Genomic DNA, 20000 nt, shown 5'->3' with positions numbered 1-20000 from the left:
TCTCTCTCCTCTCTCTTTATCGCATTCTCTTTCTCTCCTCTCCATTCTCTCTCCCTGTCCTCTCTCGCTTTCTTTATTGCTCTCTCTCTTTCTCTCTCCTCTCTGTATTGCTCTGTTATCCTCCCTGCTCTCTTTCCCTACCACTCTCTCTTTCTCTCTCTCCTCTCTCTATCACTGTTTCCCGCTCTCTCTCCCATTCGCTTCTCTCTCTTCCTCCCTCTCTCTCTCCTTCTCTCCTTCTCTCTCTCTGTCTTCTCCCCCTTCCCCCAGTCTCTCTCTGTCTCCCTCCCCCATTATCTCTTTCTCCTCTTTCTTTCTTTTCTCTTTCTTCTACCTTGATCGCTCTCTCTCTTTCTTTCTCTCTCACATCTCTTTTCCCCCTTTTCTTCTCTTTCTCTGTCTCTCTCACTCTCCTCTCTCTATTGTCCTCTCTTTCTCTGGAACTGTATGCTGCATTGTACAAAATATATAGAAACCAGTGCTGGGTAGGGCTGAACGATCTGGAGAAAATACCTAATTGCGATTTTCCTGACTAATATTGTGACTGCGATTAAAATTGTGATTATTTTCTATAAAGGAAAGTTCAGACTTTTTGCCAAGAAGACAAGAATATCTACTTTTTCTAGCTTGAGGTTTGACCCCTGAATGCGTTCTGCCAAACTGCTAGTACGTTGTGGTTGTGATGACCATGAACAAAGTCCCTTTGCATGATTGTCACGATTGGCCCCTCCCAGTCCTGTCCATGTGTGTTTGTTTTGGTTTTCAAGTCCTGCCCCTTGTTTGGTTACTCCGCCCCTGATTGTTTTCACCTGTCTCTCATCTTCCCGGTGTGTATTTAAGCCCTGTGTTTGACCTTTGTTTTTCGCTGGTCTTTGTATTGGTCTTTGATTGATGTATCAGTCTTTGATTGATGTATCAGTCTTTGATTGATGTATTGGTCTTTGTTTGATGTATTGGTCTATGTTTGCTCGTCGTGTTTGTACCGTTGGTTATAGTCTGGTTTTGTCATGTCTGCCCAACGATCTCTCTGTATTGGCTCAATGACCTTGGACTGTTTTGACCACGACCCTGGATTTGCCCTCAAAAAGTGGCTTACCTCCGCACATGCGTCCGCTACCTCGCTCCGCGTTACAATGATTTTAGGATTCATCACAACAGGGTTCTTCAGATTGATGGAAAATGTGCATGAATGCACTGTAGATGGTTCTATATAGAACCATTTTGAAAAGGGGAATCAGTTTGAAGAACGCTTTCATGATGCAAATTACCCTTTAATTATGCAAAGGGTTTTCATGGTTCTATATAGAACCGTTTTCTTTACATTTTCCTCACATTTACATTGTTACACCATAACAATAGAAGAACCAGTTTCAGTCCTATAAAGAACCTTATTAAAACAATCTGCAGCACATCCTCCATCAGTCTGAAGAACTCTTTCATGATGCAGAGAGCCCTACAATCATGCAAAGGGTTCTTTAAGTGTTCATGGTTCTGTATCAAACCATTTTCTGTCAGGTTTGACACCATAACAATAAAATTATATATAGAACAACAGATTAACAAAACAAAAGATTATATATGGAACCATATACAGCACATTCTTCATGAGTCTGAAGAACCCTTTAATGATGCAAAAAACTCTTTACCCATGCAAAGGGTTCTTTGAGTGTTCTTGGTTTCATTTTCTTTACTAAAGAACCCTCGAAGCACCATCGTTTTTAAGAGTGTAGCCTTCTAAGAGTTTCAGCGTTATATTATCTCTGGTGTGGTTCTCTTGCTCCCTTGAGGTTCCCTTCTTTCTGCGGATGCTATGATCAGTCGGTCATCTGCAGAGCCCGATAGAGGATCGATTTGTTGAACAATGACTACAAGGCAGCCTCGCAGAACAGCATGGCTGACAAGAACATGGAATCCCATTGTGAGAGCATGAGATCCATTGAAATCACTGTAGTGAGCCTTTAGTGTCAAATCACTACCAAGCAATTCATCTCTGTTGTTTTCATTCCATGAGTTCATGCGTTCATCATTTGGAGTATTAGAGCATAAGGTACCATTTACACACAAACAAGGGAATCTGTCGAGTGCCATCTAGCAGTAAGCAACTTTTACCATAACAGCGGAGCTGAAAACCTCACAATACAGACAGGAATCCTCTTCAGTCTGAGCCGTGTAGATTTTGGATAGAGTTTTGGAACATAGGCTTTGTCAGTATCTGGCCACTAATGCTCAAGCATCTGGTCCATTAACTGTGACAGCGAGTGACAACCATATAAATTCCCCCTTCATATGTTTGCTGGGTTTGGAACGCATTTGGTAATTAAGTTGCATTAAATGTAGCACATTATGCATCAGTGCATTTACAGCAGAGACGATTCAAGCAATGTGCACATGACTGTGTCTGATGGTGTAGCTGTGTGCAGTTCAGTAATGTGTCATTTGAGAATGAGTTGGCTCTTCAAGAGCTTTTAAGTGAATGTTGGGAGCCAAATTCAGCTCTTGGTGAAGAAAAAACGTGTTTGTCAGAAAGGTGCCAAACATTTTATACCTTTGGCTCTTCACATTTACAAGCAACATTTAAGCTAATGAGATTATTCTATTACAATTCTATGACAAACTGTGCCTATTACAGCTAGGTCCTCAGTTAAGACCATTGGCGTAAAAATTAAGGTCCTCGGTTAAGACCATGGTTGTAAAAATTAAGGTCCTCGGTTAAGACCAGTGGTGTAAAAGTTAAGGTCCTCGGTTAAGACCATGCGTGTAAAAATTAAGGTCCTCAGTTAAGGCCATTGGTTTTAAAGTTAAGGTCCTCTGTTAAGGCCGTGGGTGTAAAAATTAAGGTCCTCAGTTAAGACCATGGGAGTAAAAATTAAGGTCCTCAGTTAAGGCCATGAGTTTAAAATTTAAGGTCCTCGGTTAAGGTCATGGGTTTAAAAGTTAAGGTCCTCGATTAAGGTCATGGGTGCAAAAGTTCAGGTCCTCAGTTAAGGCCATGGGTGTAATAGTTAAGGTCCTCAGTTAAGGTCATGGGTTTAAAAGTTAAGGTCCTCGATTAAGGTCATGGGTGCAAAAGTTCAGGTCCTCAGTTAAGGCCATGGGTGTAATAGTTAAGGTCCTTGGTTAAGGCCATAGGTGTAAAGGTTAAGGTCCTCGGTTAAGGCCATAGGTGTAAAGGTTAAGGTCCTCGGTTAAGGCCATGGGTGTAAAAATGAAGGTCTTTGGTTAAGGCCATGGGTGTAATAGTTAAGATCCTCGGTTAAGGCCATAGGTGTAAAGGTTAAGGTCCTCGGTTAAGGCCATGGGTGTAAAAATTAAGGTCTTTGGATAAGGCCATGGGTGTAATAGTTAAGGCCATGGGTGTAATAGTTAAGATCCTCGGTTAAGGCCATTGGTGTAAAAGTTAAGGTCCTCGGTTAAGACCATGGGTGTAATAGTTAAGGTCCTCAGTTAAGGCCATGGGTGTAATAGTTAAGATCCTCGGTTAAGGCCATAGGTGTAAAGGTTTAGGTCCTCGGTTAAGGCCATGGGTGTAAAAATTAAGGTCTTTGGTTAAGGCCATGGGTGTAAAAGTGAAGGTACTCGGTTAAGGCCATGGGTGTAAAAGTGAAGGTACTCGGTTAAGGCAGGATTCTTTACTGAGTCATTGTAAACCCAATGCATACAGGGTAAAACATACTGTAGTGTCCCGCTGTTGGCTCATGTGGCCACTAATACAACGGTGAGAGGTCTAAATCCTGTAAATAATTTGTTGTTGTTTGATTTGAAGTATATTTAGTAGTTCAAATATTGTTGGTAGGATATGGGTCTTCATACCTACCATGTGCTGGCTAATGGTGACTTGTCTGCTGTCAGCTAGCGCTGGTGCTTCCTGCTGCTGTGTAAATAAAAGAGTACTCATTTGATGTTTCCCAAGTCTTCTTATATGCTAACACAACAAAAGGAATGTCTTTTATAAGCTTCAGATAAAACATGTGAATCATTTTTTTTCTTTCTTTCTGTTTTTTGACGTTATACATTTTACATTCATGGCCTCAACCGAAGACCAAGCTGGAATAATCACGGTCTGCCGCTGGTAATCAAATAATCAGCTTAAACCTGGCTTGTAAATGTCAAGATGTTTTGACAAACTGAGGTTCTGTTCACCGAGAGTTGAAATTTCACCACATCAAAACAAAAACATGGTGCTTTGTGTAAGCCTGCATTTAATTTTGAGCTGCAGTAAGTGATAAGCAGTAAATAAAAACAAGTCATAGCTATATGTTATAGCTGTTCATCATTTAATTGGTTTACCTAACACTGTGGGAGGAGCTGCTGAATATTCAGTAGCTTTTTGAAGTAGCTGCGAAGTATTTCTAAATAAGAGAAACTGATACAGGTCAGGGTATTCCAGTGACTAACATTATTCATATACTATATATCACGTTTTAGTGAAGTTTGTAGCTCATCAGGCGCAGTGTGAACTGTGAGAGTAGTTCAGTTCGTCAGAGCACCACATTGAGGGAAAACTACCATTTACTGACCGCTCTGCTGCTTCCCCACAAAGGTAACGTTGTGATTCCGTTAAAAGCGATGTCAGACATAATTTTAAAATAGCATCTGCTCTTCATGTTGTGTCAGAATTCATGACGAACCTACAGAAAAAAAAAAAAATAAATAAAATTTTGTTGCATTAACTTCATTCAAATTTAAATTTAAGGCTTTTTTTTTTCTTCTTCTGTAAAATTGTTTTGTCTGAGATCTGAGGTTTTGCTCTTACAGGGACAGTGGGTTGTATGACCCCTTGACTGTACTTGCTTTAAAATTTCAGCCATAGTTGTTCTAGCTCTGCCCCATACGTAAAATTACGGCATTTAGCAGACACTCTTATCCAGAGCGACTTACAATTTGATCATTTTTTTTATACAGGTAGGTGAAGGTGGTGTTAGGAGTCTTGCCCAAGGACTCTTATTGGTATAGTGTAGGGTGTTTACCCAGGTGAGGGATTGAACCCCAGTCTACAGCACAGAAGGCAGAGTTGTTAAACACTACACAAACCAACCACCTCTAAGTAAACCTCTTCAGGTTGTTAGCTCATATTAGGTTGGACATGACATTACTTGAAAGAGTAAACCAAAAATCTGTCTATTAATTGTTTCTGTCACAATTGGCCCCTCCCAGTCTTCCATGTGTGTCTGTTTACCTTCCAGTCCTAAATGTGCTTGTGTTTACCTCCCGGTCCTGCCCCCTTGTTTTCTGACTCTTCCTTCTCTGACTCCGTCCCTGATTGCTGCCACCTGTGTATTCCACCTGTATCCTGTTTTCTGTAATTATGCCTGTTGTATTTAAGCCCTGTTTTTGCTGGTCATTGGATGTATTGTTTCTGCTGTTGGAATTGTTTTGTATGCTAGTGTTTTGTTATTCCGGCCTCCGTTGTGTGTTTCGGTCCATGTTTGTTTCGTTATGTCTGTCCCTCCATTTCTCCGTGTTGGCTCGTTGAACCTGGACTGTTATAAGTAAGTAAGTAAGTAAGTAAGTAAGTGATACTTTTTTGATCCCACAACTGGGGAAATTCCACCTCCACATTTAACCCATCCGTGAAGTGAAACACCACATACACACCAGTGAACACACACACTCGGGGGCAGTGAGCACACTTGCCCGGAGCGGTGGGCAGCCCTATCCACAGTTGGAGGTTAGGTGTCTTGCTCAAGGACACATCAGTCATGGACTGTCGGCCCTGGGGATTGAACCGGCGACCTTCCGGTCACAGGGCCAGATCCCTAACCTCCAGCCCACGACTGCCCCGCAATTATGACCACGACCCTGGATTTGCCCGGATAAATCTCGCTTTTCTCTGCTCCCCACCATTACAGTTTCAGCACAAACATCTAGCAAGAACAGTGAGATACATGTTTGCCCCTCACATGTGTGTAGTCTAATCAGCATTAGCAGATTGCACTGCTGCTTTTATGACACTGGGTAATGCGTTTGGCATCTGTGCAATAAACAGTCATAGCCTACAATATGCAGGCTATTTGAGAGAATATCGAAATCATAAACACCTGCTTTTCTTCGTGTTAGCCATGCTGTAAATGTGGTAAAGGTAAAACGAGATCCAGAAGGAATAAAAAAATGAAATTTAAAATGTGATCACATTACTTATTTTAAGATTTACGTCACAAATGCATTCAGAAAGGAAGAGAAGGAAACGTCCGGCAGCGCTGTGAGTGGCAGTCTTTCCAGTAGCTCTGTCTTTTCTGTACGGGTTTTGGCACTTTACTTTTTCTTTTTCTGTACGCTTGTATTTCTTTTTTAGTGACTGCTTTGTGTGTAGGAAGGACATGGAAGCTGTTTTCATGCTTCTCATGCTAAAATCTTTAGGTTTACACTTTCTGTAGCCCTATCACATATCTTGCACATCTGAACACTCCACACTTCTTCTCTGGCTTCTCTGGGCCCGAGCTCATCTGAGATGGACTGACGCAGAGTGGAAAAGTGTCCTGTGGTCTGACGCGTCCACATTTCACACTGTTTTTGGAAATCATGGACGTCGTGTCCTCCGGGCCAAAGAGGAAAAAGACTGTCCGGATTGTTTTCAGCCAAGTTCAAAAGCCAGCATCTCTGATGGTGTGGGGGGGTGTTAGTGCCCATGGCAGGGGTAACCTGCACATCTGTGAAGCCCCCATTAATGCTGAAAGGTACATACAGGCTTTGGAGCAACATCTGCTGCCATCCAAGCAGCGTCTTTTTCAGGGACGTCCTGCTTATTTCAGCAAGACGATGCCAAGCCACATTCTGCACGTGTTACAACAGCGTGGCTTCGTAGTAAAAGAGTGCGGGCACTAGACTGACTTGCCTGCAGTCCAGACCTGGTCTCCCACTGAAAATGTGTGGCGCATTATGAAGCTCAAAATACGACAGCGGAGACCCCCGGACTGCTGATCAACTGAAGCTGTACATCAAGCAACAATGGGAAAGAATTCCACCTACAAAGCTTCAACAATCAGTGTCCTCAGTTCCCATACGCTTACTGAGTGTTAAAAGGAAAGGTGATGTAACACAGTGGTAAACACACCCCTGTCCCAACTTCTTTGGAACATGTTGCAGGAATCAAATTCAAAATGAGTGAATATTAAAAAAAACAATAAAGTTTATCCGTTTGAACATTAAATATCTCGTCTTTGTAGTGTATTCAATTGAATATCGGTTGAAAAGGATTTGCAAATCATCCTATTCTGTTTTTATTTATGTTTTACACAATGTCATTTATTCACTGCTGTCGTTATACGCCGTTACCTGTACATATCTGAGCATATTTATTCAGTGCTGTCGTTATACGCCGTTACCTGTACATATCTGAGCATATTTATTCAGTGCTGTCGTTATACGCCGTTACCTGTACATATCTGCGCATATTTATTCAGTCCTGTCGTTATACGCCGTTACCTGTACATATCTGAGCATATTTATTCAGTGCTGTCGTTATACGCCGTTACCTGTACATATCTGCGCATATTTATTCAGTGATGTCGTTATACGCCGTTACCTGTACATATCTGCGCATATTTATTCAGTGCTGTCGTTATACGCCGTTACCTGTACATATCTGCGCATATTTATTCAGTGCTGTCGTTATACGCCGTTACCTGTACATATCTGCGCATATTTATTCAGTGCTGTCGTTATACGCCGTTACCTGTACATATCTGAGCATATTTATTCAGTGCTGTCGTTATACGCCGTTACCTGTACATATCTGAGCATATTTATTCAGTGTTGTCGTTATACGCCGTTACCTGTACATATCTGAGCATATTTATTCAGTGTTGTCGTTATACGCCGTTACCTGTACATATCTGCGCATATTTATTCAGTGCTGTCGTTATACGCCGTTACCTGTACATATCTGCGCATATTTATTCAGTCCTGTCGTTATACGCCGTTACCTGTACATATCTGAGCATATTTATTCAGTGCTGTCGTTATACGCCTTTACCTGTACATATCTGAGCATATTTATTCAGTGCTGTCGTTATACGCCGTTACCTGTACATATCTGCGCATATTTATTCAGTCCTGTCGTTATACGCCGTTACCTGTACATATCTGCGCATATTTATTCAGTCCTGTCGTTATACGCCGTTACCTGTACATATCTGCGCATATTTATTCAGTCCTGTCGTTATACGCCGTTACCTGTACATATCTGCGCATATTTATTCAGTGCTGTCGTTATACGCCGTTACCTGTACATATCTGCGCATATTTATTCAGTGCTGTCGTTATACGCCGTTACCTGTACATATCTGCGCATATTTATTCAGTGCTGTCGTTATACGCCGTTACCTGTACATATCTGCCCATATTTATTCAGTGCTGTCGTTATACGCCGTTACCTGTACATATCTGCCCATATTTATTCAGTGCTGTCGTTATACGCCGTTACCTGTACATATCTGCCCATATTTATTCAGTGCTGTCGTTATACGCCGTTACCTGTACATATCTGCGCATATTTATTCAGTGATGTCGTTATACGCCGTTACCTGTACATATCTGAGCATATTTATTCAGTGATGTCGTTATACGCCGTTACCTGTACATATCTGCGCATATTTATTCAGTGTTGTCGTTATACGCCGTTACCTGTACATATCTGCGCATATTTATTCAGTGTTGTCGTTATACGCCGTTACCTGTACATATCTGCGCATATTTATTCAGTGTTGTCGTTATACGCCGTTACCTGTACATATCTGCGCATATTTATTCAGTGTTGTCGTTATACGCCTTTACCTGTACATATCTGCGCATATTTATTCAGTGTTGTCGTTATACGCCTTTACCTGTACATATCTGCGCATGTTTATTCAGTCCTGTCGTTATACGCCGTTACCTGTACATATCTGCGCATGTTTATTCAGTCCTGTCGTTATACGCCGTTACCTGTACATATCTGCGCATGTTTATTCAGTGTTGTCGTTATACGCCGTTACCTGTACATATCTGCGCATGTTTATTCAGTGTTGTCGTTATACGCCGTTACCTGTACATATCTGCGCATGTTTATTCAGTGCTGTCGTTATACGCCGTTACCTGTACATATCTGCGCATATTTATTCAGTGCTGTCGTTATACGCCGTTACCTGTACATATCTGCGCATATTTATTCAGTCCTGTCGTTATACGCCGTTACCTGTACATATCTGAGCATATTTATTCAGTCCTGTCGTTATACGCCGTTACCTGTACATATCTGAGCATATTTATTCAGTCCTGTCGTTATACGCCGTTACCTGTACATATCTGCGCATGTTTATTCAGTGATGTCGTTATACGCCGTTACCTGTACATATCTGCGCATATTTATTCAGTGTTGTCGTTATACGCCGTTACCTGTACATATCTGAGCATATTTATTCAGTGCTGTCGTTATACGCCCTTACCTGTACATATCTGCGCATATTTATTCAGTGCTGTCGTTATACGCCGTTACCTGTACATATCTGAGCATATTTATTCAGTGCTGTCGTTATACGCCGTTACCTGTACATATCTGCCCATATTTATTCAGTGCTGTCGTTATACGCCGTTACCTGTACATATCTGCCCATATTTATTCAGTGCTGTCGTTATACGCCGTTACCTGTACATATCTGAGCATATTTATTCAGTGCTGTCGTTATACGCCGTTACCTGTACATATCTGCGCATATTTATTCAGTGCTGTCGTTATACGCCGTTACCTGTACATATCTGCGCATATTTATTCAGTGCTGTCGTTATACGCCGTTACCTGTACATATCTGCGCATATTTATTCAGTGCTGTCGTTATACGCCGTTACCTGTACATATCTGCGCATATTTATTCAGTGCTGTCGTTATACGCCGTTACCTGTACATATCTGCGCATATTTATTCAGTGCTGTCGTTATACGCCGTTACCTGTACATATCTGCGCATATTTATTCAGTGCTGTCGTTATACGCCGTTACCTGTACATATCTGAGCATGTTTATTCAGTGATGTCGTTATACGCCGTTACCTGTACATATCTGCGCATGTTTATTCAGTGATGTCGTTATACGCCGTTACCTGTACATATCTGCGCATGTTTATTCAGTGATGTCGTTATACGCCGTTACCTGTACATATCTGCGCATGTTTATTCAGTGTTGTCGTTATACGCCGTTACCTGTACATATCTGCGCATGTTTATTCAGTGTTGTCGTTATACGCCTTTACCTGTACATATCTGCGCATATTTATTCAGTGTTGTCGTTATACGCCTTTACCTGTACATATCTGCGCATGTTTATTCAGTCCTGTCGTTATACGCCTTTACCTGTACATATCTGCGCATGTTTATTCAGTCCTGTCGTTATACGCCTTTACCTGTACATATCTGCGCATGTTTATTCAGTCCTGTCGTTATACGCCTTTACCTGTACATATCTGCGCATGTTTATTCAGTCCTGTCGTTATACGCCTTTACCTGTACATATCTGCGCATGTTTATTCAGTCCTGTCGTTATACGCCGTTACCTGTACATATCTGCGCATGTTTATTCAGTGATGTCGTTATACGCCGTTACCTGTACATATCTGCGCATGTTTATTCAGTGATGTCGTTATACGCCGTTACCTGTACATATCTGCGCATGTTTATTCAGTGATGTCGTTATACGCCGTTACCTGTACATATCTGCGCATGTTTATTCAGTGATGTCGTTATACGCCGTTACCTGTACATATCTGAGCATATTTATTCAGTGCTGTCGTTATACGCCTTTACCTGTACATATCTGAGCATATTTATTCAGTCCTGTCGTTATACGCCGTTACCTGTACATATCTGAGCATGTTTATTCAGTCCTGTCGTTATACGCCGTTACCTGTACATATCTGCGCATGTTTATTCAGTGTTGTCGTTATACGCCTTTACCTGTACATATCTGAGCATGTTTATTCAGTGTTGTCGTTATACGCCTTTACCTGTACATATCTGAGCATATTTATTCAGTGCTGTCGTTATACGCCTTTACCTGTACATATCTGAGCATATTTATTCAGTGCTGTCGTTATACGCCGTTACCTGTACATATCTGAGCATATTTATTCAGTGCTGTCGTTATGCGCCGTTACCTGTACATATCTGAGCATATTTATTCAGTGCTGTCGTTATACGCCTTTACCTGTACATATCTGAGCATATTTATTCAGTCCTGTCGTTATACGCCGTTACCTGTACATATCTGCGCATGTTTATTCAGTGCTGTCGTTATACGCCGTTACCTGTACATATCTGAGCATATTTATTCAGTGTTGTCGTTATACGCCTTTACCTGTACATATCTGCGCATATTTATTCAGTCCTGTCGTTATACGCCGTTACCTGTACATATCTGCGCATATTTATTCAGTCCTGTCGTTATACGCCTTTACCTGTACATATCTGAGCATATTTATTCAGTCCTGTCGTTATACGCCGTTACCTGTACATATCTGCGCATATTTATTCAGTCCTGTCGTTATACGCCGTTACCTGTACATATCTGCGCATGTTTATTCAGTGATGTCGTTATACGCCGTTACCTGTACATATCTGAGCATATTTATTCAGTGATGTCGTTATACGCCGTTACCTGTACATATCTGCGCATATTTATTCAGTGTTGTCGTTATACGCCGTTACCTGTACATATCTGAGCATATTTATTCAGTGATGTCGTTATACGCCGTTACCTGTACATATCTGCGCATATTTATTCAGTGCTGTCGTTATACGCCGTTACCTGTACATATCTGAGCATATTTATTCAGTGATGTCGTTATACGCCGTTACCTGTACATATCTGCGCATATTTATTCAGTGCTGTCGTTATACGCCGTTACCTGTACATATCTGCGCATATTTATTCAGTGCTGTCGTTATACGCCGTTACCTGTGCATATCTGCGCATATTTATTCAGTGATGTCGTTATACGCCGTTACCTGTACATATCTGAGCATATTTATTCAGTGCTGTCGTTATACGCCGTTACCTGTACATATCTGCCCATATTTATTCAGTGCTGTCGTTATACGCCGTTACCTGTACATATCTGCGCATATTTATTCAGTGCTGTCGTTATACGCCGTTACCTGTGCCTCCTGGTACAGTCATCATTGCACTGCTTTTTTCATCTGAGGTTATAAATTTTATGCCTTATTGTTGTATTTTTTTATTTGTCTGTATATCTGAATTTTTTAATATTTATTTTTCATATATTATACTGTCCCTACTTTTACTCTCCTGTGTGTAGTATATGATTCTCAGTGATATTAAAACTCTGTAAAATTAAAGTCATTGAATTTCTCAGAGATTTTCTTTTACTGTAGTTCAATAGTTCACTAGTTCAATAAGTTGTTCTGATATAGTCTTTATCATATTATGAATAACAACCTTTAAATAAGTGCAAATGTCTGTGACGTAATTTGCTTTCCCAATATAATTGATTGGGTAAATTTCACAATGCTTTGGTGGTGAACATATTTTTGTTTACAGTGCACATGGCCTTTATTAGTTTTTATAAGACAGTGAAGACTAGTGGTTGGTTAGTGTAGTGGTCAACACCTTTGCCTTCTATGCTGTAGACTGGGGTTCAATCCCTGACCAGGGCAAACACCCTACACTATACCAATAAGGGTCCTTGGGCAAGACTCCTAACACCACCTTCGCCTACTTGTGTAAAATGATCAAAGTGTAAGTTGCTCTGGATAAGAGCGTCAGCCAAATGCCATAAATGTAACTTGCAATATGATGCTATTTTATTAATTGGGAGGTTGCGGAAGATTATTCATAGAAAAAATATTGTAATAGGTTGCAGTATTGCTAATTTTGTCTGCGCTTGAACAAACCTGGCGGTGCTGCTGAACAAACAGCTGTTGAGGTGCTGACAGAGCCGCTTCTGTTGGGTAGCTAAGTCAGTTGATGCGTCTCTTTGAAAAGAGCTGGGATGCTTGTCGTTAGTGCAGCTACAGTGCATCTCCGGTACCGGACAGGGTCCTTTTCCCCAGATTTGATCAGATATTTTTGCTGTTGGACGTCTTTAACCATCCCAAGCATGTCCCAGAACAACTAAGCACAAAGTCCTCTCATTTGCCAGAGAAATAAGCTTGGCCAGTGGATTTCATTATGCAGCGCTATTGTGTAGGTGAGGTTGCAGCGGCTCATTACGTTTGGCAGTGCAATCTTGAGCTTATCGTTCTGCTTCTCGCCCTCAATGGATAATAATAGCACACTGTCCTTATGGGGACACATGAGAGATTGGTTGTAATTACAATGCATGCCGGTGTCTTTCGCGCGGGCTGGACCTTTTAGAAGCTGCCACAAACAGTTAGGAAGCAGGAGGCCGCAGTTTGCCGTTTTGTCAGCTCATTATCATTTCGATCCCGGTCGAAAATGTACTCTCGGCATATAGACTCGCCCTGCTCTCCTGGCAGAGTGAAGACATGAGTTAAAATTAGAAGGTGCCATGGAGTGACACCACCACCGGCCTGAGGATTGTAGGATTGTGTCCATTATTTCTCCTGTTTCTGGGTTTGGGAGAAAGCGGAGCCGTGTAATCTAATCTGACAAACCAAATGCAGCGAAAGGCTGCTTCCCCAAAAACTAAAGTCGCCAGGCAAATCCTCCCAGAGCCCCTCCAACCTCACCATCTCTACAGACGCCCACCGATTATTCACACCAGCACTGCCAAGGTCTTCGCCAAAGATTATGCAACCCCAAACCAAAGCAGCAGCAGCTCATCCTCGCTCCAGATCTCTGTTTGTGGGGTTAGGAGGCATAGCTAGTGGAAGGCAAGAGAAATCTTAGCTTGAGCCAAAGCCCAAGAACAGACTGTGTGTACAAATAATTCTGAACCTCGGGGGTGACATGCTTTGGGACTATTCATCTCATGTTTGGAGAAGATGGGCTTGTCTGGTAGGCTGAATGCAATGAAAAGATTCTGCATTTTCTCAGAGTTGCATTGCTGGCATGATGACAGTTCTTGGCATCCTAAGAAAAAGTGGGATACAATGGAGAGAAATGGTGTTCAGTATTGCAAAGAACATTTTCAAATGGTGCCAAGTGGCTGTCTTGAATAGTGAGTCTTGGTGTTGTAGAAACAATGGAAACAGTCTTGGTTTACTGGGGCGCTCTTAAAGATAAAGACGCCAAAATGGGTTCTTTTAAAACCACTTTTAGTCCCCTAAAGAACCTTTCAATTGAATTACATTTCAATTATTTTTTAACCATCCATTGGTAGTAAGTTTGGGCCTGGCAGGCTTAGGCCCACCCACTTTTGTCCTTGGCTGACCCAAAAACAAATCCCAAAACCACAAATAAATTTGAGCATGGAAAATATGTGACTGAGACAAATGCTCACCATAGAAAAAGTCCTCTTCTCACCGCCAATGCATACAATTAACCAAGCAGATCTTATTATATCCCATATCTCTTCAACACAAGAACAGTTAGTAGTGCACGGTATACAAGTTCTGGTTGAAATCCAGTCCAAACTACGCTAATGTTATCCTGTTTAGCTGAATGGCTGAGTCAGGGATGTTTCACTCACGTTTCAAATGAAAACAAAAACACAGCAGATCCTCGATCAGCCTGTCAAGCCTGTTACATCTGAAGTGGTGCCTTTTGTTTTTGAGACAGCAGACATAAAGGAATGGGTTAGCCTAGTTGTCAGCAGCATGCAGCTCTTTTAATGTCCTGTTGTGGCTCCACGGCAAAACTAGATTTTCAGGCAAAATAAAATAACCCTCCTTTACAGTAAAATAAAGCTCTGCTGATCGTTCAACAGAGTTTAACAATAAATGGTCTTAAACGCTGGAGTTAATGTAGAACTGCTGATTCACCCTTTAACCCTGAAGATCAGCGCAGACAGCTGGTCACCATAGCAACACAGACAACACTCCTGCCTAGCTAATAGGTAATGAAAAGGCAAAGAGAGAGATTTAAGACCAACATTGATAATTAGGAGAATTTTTTTTTGTATTTACAATCACTACAGCTCATTCACCAGCTTCTTCTTGTTGGAATATTCCTGTTCCACCTTAAATGGTGCAGCAGTTACATTCTGGCATCTCAGACACCATTTAAGGTGGAACAAGAAAATTCGAGCAAGAAGCGAGTGAACGAGAAGCGACTTGAGCCTCGTAAAAATAGAACGCTGAGAGATTTTACAAGAAACTGATCTACGTTTGCGAAAACGTTTCCTGCTGGAGATGCGAGAAAAGCAGCTAAACCTGAAGCAGAGCAAGGTCTACATTTTCATTTATATTATATTCTTCAGCCTGTCCTAGAACATCAGCACACAATGAGGCATATTTACAGTCATGAGGCTAAAACAGACATAAAATGTTGTGGCACCCCTGGATTAGCTTCTTGTACCACATGAGAAGTTGCCCATCTTGGTCAGCTGCAGCAGACGATGCTGCGGTGGAAACAAGCAGTTTGAATGCATGTAATTCCTAATTCCAGCAGTGTGTGATGGTTGGAGGGACGAGTGAAATGAGACAAATGAAATTCTGCAGAGCTGAAGTTTGCTTTTTATTCAAATTTCCTGTTCCACCTTAAATGATGAAGCAATTATATTCAGGCGCCTGTGCAGGTGTCAGGACGTAACTGCTGCTTCATTTAGCGTGGAACTGAAAATGGGAACAAAATGCTGCTGAATTAGAAGCTTCAGCCTTTAATAACCCATTCTCTACGGGGGACACACTTAAATATGGCACTTTCTGAAGATTTGAGTGGGCAAGCTGCATTTATTTGGTACGTTCAGGAAAAATAAAAAATAAAACATCAAGTATAAGATGTGTCATTCTTTCCCAGTGTGCAGCAGATAATATTAAAATGAGCAGAAGTGTTTTCTCTTTAGAGGATGTGCTAACTTGCTTGTAATTTAACCAGGGCACCCAAACTTTTGGAACTGTACATGACATTGGCCAGCAGTTGCCACATTGATTTGTCCCTACAGCGTACCATAAATACAGTACCTGTAATTCAATTTTCCAGGCAGAATAATATCTTAATATCTTTTTATTGGCACTATATTGCTCCTCAGTGATCTTAAGGCCTTCTTCGTAGTTGGAACTCAACACTACAGCAAAACATCCTGCCATACAACTGCTAAACATGCTCGCTACAGTATGAAAGGGCTAGATCAGAGGCCCTAAGAGCCGCCATCAGTGACCATGATGTTGTGCTTCGTTGAAGCTCCGGCTTTGGCGCAGATCAGGGCTTCCCGAGAAGCCTGACGCTCCTGGAAGCTCTGCAGACAACAGGTAGCTGGTAGAAGGTATAGAATAATCAGGCTTAGAAAAGCTCTGCGTGGAGTTTTGATGGAACATTCAGGCCGAGGGTGTCTATTAATGGGTGAGGGAAAGCAACTGTTGAGGTCAGCAGATGCCAGTCTCTTGATTTTTTGTCAGAAAGCAAGTTTCTATTTGTTTTTTTGGGCTCGACAAACAGCGCATAATTTATTTGGTGCTGAGCTTCTTAACCTTCCGAACTGCAAGGCATATATTTTCTAAGAGGCTGAGGTTAAGGGGTTCCAATTACAGAGCACTTTAAAAGAACACGGCTCCGGCTCTTTCCTACGGTTCGTAATCAAAATGTCATCTCGCTGTTACAGCTGGCGCTTTCCGTCTCCATCTGCATACAGTCTTTTCAGCCAGAGCGGAGCGTGCTGAAGGTCTCTTGAACGTTCGAGACATCTCTCTCTCTCTCTCTGGTAAAAGGAGAAGCCGATATTTCCACTTTATTTTATTTATTTACCCTTTTTTTCTTTGATTCCTACCATTTTTAACAGCTTTTGTCTCTGGAGTGAAGGTGATCACTTCAACAAAAGTGTAATCATTGATGTGTCTGTAAAGAAAAAAAGGAAAAAAAAGACAGAACAATCCTGTCACATTTGGCCCAAAATGTCTCATTTTAATTATTTCTGTAATTACTTTTCCCACAGATTATACATCTTGCATTCAAGGGAAAAATCGTTCCATTCACAAGCAATTGGATGAGAGTCATATTCGCCCTTGGCAACTGAAGATGACGTTACTATGGAAACGGCTACTGCTGCTATCAATCATAGGCTGCCTCGCAGGTAAAACGTCTTATTCAGAAACATTGCTTTTTCCCTTTTTCCTTGTTTTTTTTTTTCATTTTCATTTCATGTTAAATGCACACTCACGATCCTGTAATGCCATGTTTGTTGTAATTGAGTGGAGAAAATTGAACTGTGTGGACATATTCCACTTTTTTGAGGATGCTGAGAGAGGGTTTAAGATGAAGAGGTGCAGAGACTGGATACGCATTCGTAGCAGAATATGTTTGAATTATTTTGAATAATTGTCTCGGCAAATATAGAACTGTGTAAAAGTCAAAGACCACCCTCCATTCATCTCATTTCCAGCCAAAATGACTAAAAGTGTGAGCGATTGATTTTCCTGGAGATATTTCTGAGACGGTCAGATCGAAGTGCATAAGGAAGGAGAAAGTAAAAGGAAGATAAACGGAAAAAAAAACCACTCCAGTTTCCAAAACTGAACAAGAACTGATTAAAACCTACAGAGAAAATGTGGCTCCTAACAAGCGCCTGTAAGACCGGGTAGACACCAAACCTGCTCCCATCAGAGAAGCAGCACTTAAAGACTTTGTTCACGCAGGAGGTAAAAGTGGCCTGATCTTTTTCTTCATATGTCACACAGATGTGTCTCTGTGTGTCAGTGTGAACAGAAAAACTGAACCTGACCTTTTGAATTCCAGTTTTCCTAATTCCAGAATTCCAGACGCTTTCATATGTGGTGCTGAAATCCGATACTTGAACGGTCAGATCGGAATTCATGCTATTTTTTTATGTCAATCCAACTCCACTAAATTTTTCTGTACAAAAATTAGAAGAGTCTCCCCCAAAACCCTCTGTGTTCAAAGACATTTAGAAAGGAATGGCGAACGTGGCCACAGGAGACCAAGCACTGCTTCAAAGAACAGATAAAAGTCTAAAAGTAAAGTTTAAAAAATCCGAGAACACAAACCAAAGAAGCCTTTTCTACGGCTAGAGCACATTCTGAGTGATGAGCCCAGCTGTCAGTCAATGAAGCTTCATGATCATTCCTTTGATGCTGGCGGAGATGAAGCTGAACTGGCACTCGTTGGCAGTTATGATTGTTTACCTCAGGATGAGCCGCATGAAGCACTGTCTTTGCACTTGCAGGTCATTTTAGGAGCTGATCTGTCCAGACTAATGTCGAATATAGATCACATTTAAAAGATTAAAAAAATCTGATTTGGTGAGAAAATCAACCACTTTTGGGCCACTTGTGCCTGTTGTGTGAACAGAGCCAAAGCTTTGATCTCTGAGAGAGAGGAGAAGATCAAGCTGCTTCAGATCTGAAAACATCCACAGGTGTTTCTGTCCATCCTTCCACTGTGAGAAGACCACTCAGCGCTGTGGGTCTGAAAGGACGTGTAGCTGATCAAGAAGAACCTCACTGAGAAAAGGAGACGGACAAGAAAAAAGAACATTTACGCCAGAACAAGGGTCTTTAATTAAAACTCAGTGAGCTCCAGTTAAAGACATTTTCCTCAAGTGAAGGTCCGGAACATCATAATGTCTAACTTGCGTTATGATTCAGTCTCTGTCCTGTTTACTGAAGTAGCCTAGTAGGAATATTAATATCTTATACAGTCAACAACTGAATATCAAAGCAAGTACAATTCAGTAACAGTTCAACAATGTTTATAGTCAGTTTTCTCTTTTTAGAGCATGTAAAATAATCCAGCTCACTTTCTTCTCTGACTGCTGTTTCTCGCCTCGCCTGCTTCACTCATCTGAGTCTCACTGCTCATCGTAATGCACAGATCTGATTGGCTGAGTAGCGTCATGTGTGATATTTACAATGGATGCGGTTGGTCTGCGAGTCTCCTGGAGCACTAAAGCTACCATTAAAGGTTAGAAATGATATGCAGATTAAAACAGGACCACCCCATCAAAATTAAATCATTCTCCATAGTTTATCGGTTATAGGTCCAGGTCCACATAGGGCAACATCTGGGGCCAGACTCGGACCGCGGTCCACCTTGTAGTGACCTCTGCTCCAGAGCATTTTGATGTAGAAATTGACGTAGAACGTGCAATCAGCTTCCAAGACTGAACTTTGGATTCGAGTCTGCAGGTTCTTTGAGAAACTGAATGGAAGCTGTAATAAAGGTAACGAGTGACTGACTGACCACTGAAAACAATGGTATATTTAGTTGTTGAAGCTTCTGTTAAACACATGATGCCTGCTTTGTCATGGCGATTTATTTTGATTAGAAAATAAATCAATGAACGTTCTTCCTTACCTTCCAGATAATCTGAATATTCGATGTGGGATTGAAGTAAATCAGGCCGCTCATAACAGTCATTATCACTTACCATGTTTTTAAGGGTTGTACTGCCGCTTATTTTGTGTGATATTATCTGCTTTAGCTATAATTAGCCACCTTACTCACACACATTCTCCCAGAGAACAAAGTAAATACCACGTCTGCCGTACCGTTGTTACTGCAGCCCTTTTTGATCGTCGCCGTGTTCATGCGGCCTGCATGATTTAGATTCCTGGCCCTGAGAAGAGCTTTGAACACGGTCTTTGAAACTGATTAGAAAAGCACTTTTTCAAGTGCTGCCCTTCACCCATTCGTTCTGGGGCCTTTTACATTCAGGCTTCTGCGGCACCGCTGGGACTCGAATCCTATCTGTGGCTATGGACATGTCAGAGATGATTATCTGGAACTTTGGGATGGAACTGTGTCCTCATCTCCCCAGAAATCACTGCCTCTCTACGCCCTTCTGCACTCATGGGATTAACAGTCTATTTCATTCTCTCCTTATTTTGGCGTCTGCTGAGCTCGACACTTGAAAGGGAAGGTTGAGGCCAGTGTGAATCAAAAGGGCCATTCACTGTACCTGAGTGACGAAGCCCCTCGCCCAGCATTTAGGCCAGAAA

The 20000-nt window shown here is 41.6% G+C and overlaps 1 protein-coding gene across 1 annotated transcript in view; it reads left to right on the top strand.

The window, feature by feature from the left end:
* The window catches only part of cntn3b (contactin 3b), a 162289-nt gene that overhangs the window by 8174 nt on the left and 134115 nt on the right, over positions 1-20000 (top strand). The window contains exon 2 of the mRNA XM_037535024.1: positions 16979-17116. Within this exon, the coding sequence (XP_037390921.1) occupies positions 17062-17116 (55 nt within the window). The 5' untranslated portion in view covers positions 16979-17061. The remainder of the gene's footprint in view (positions 1-16978; positions 17117-20000) is intronic.

The sequence above is a fragment of the Pygocentrus nattereri genome, chromosome 26, assembly GCF_015220715.1.
Source record: "Pygocentrus nattereri isolate fPygNat1 chromosome 26, fPygNat1.pri, whole genome shotgun sequence".
NCBI classification, from domain to species: domain Eukaryota; kingdom Metazoa; phylum Chordata; class Actinopteri; order Characiformes; family Serrasalmidae; genus Pygocentrus; species Pygocentrus nattereri.
The sequence above is the reverse complement of the archived record's forward strand: the minus strand, read 5'-3'. Positions and strand labels throughout refer to the sequence as shown.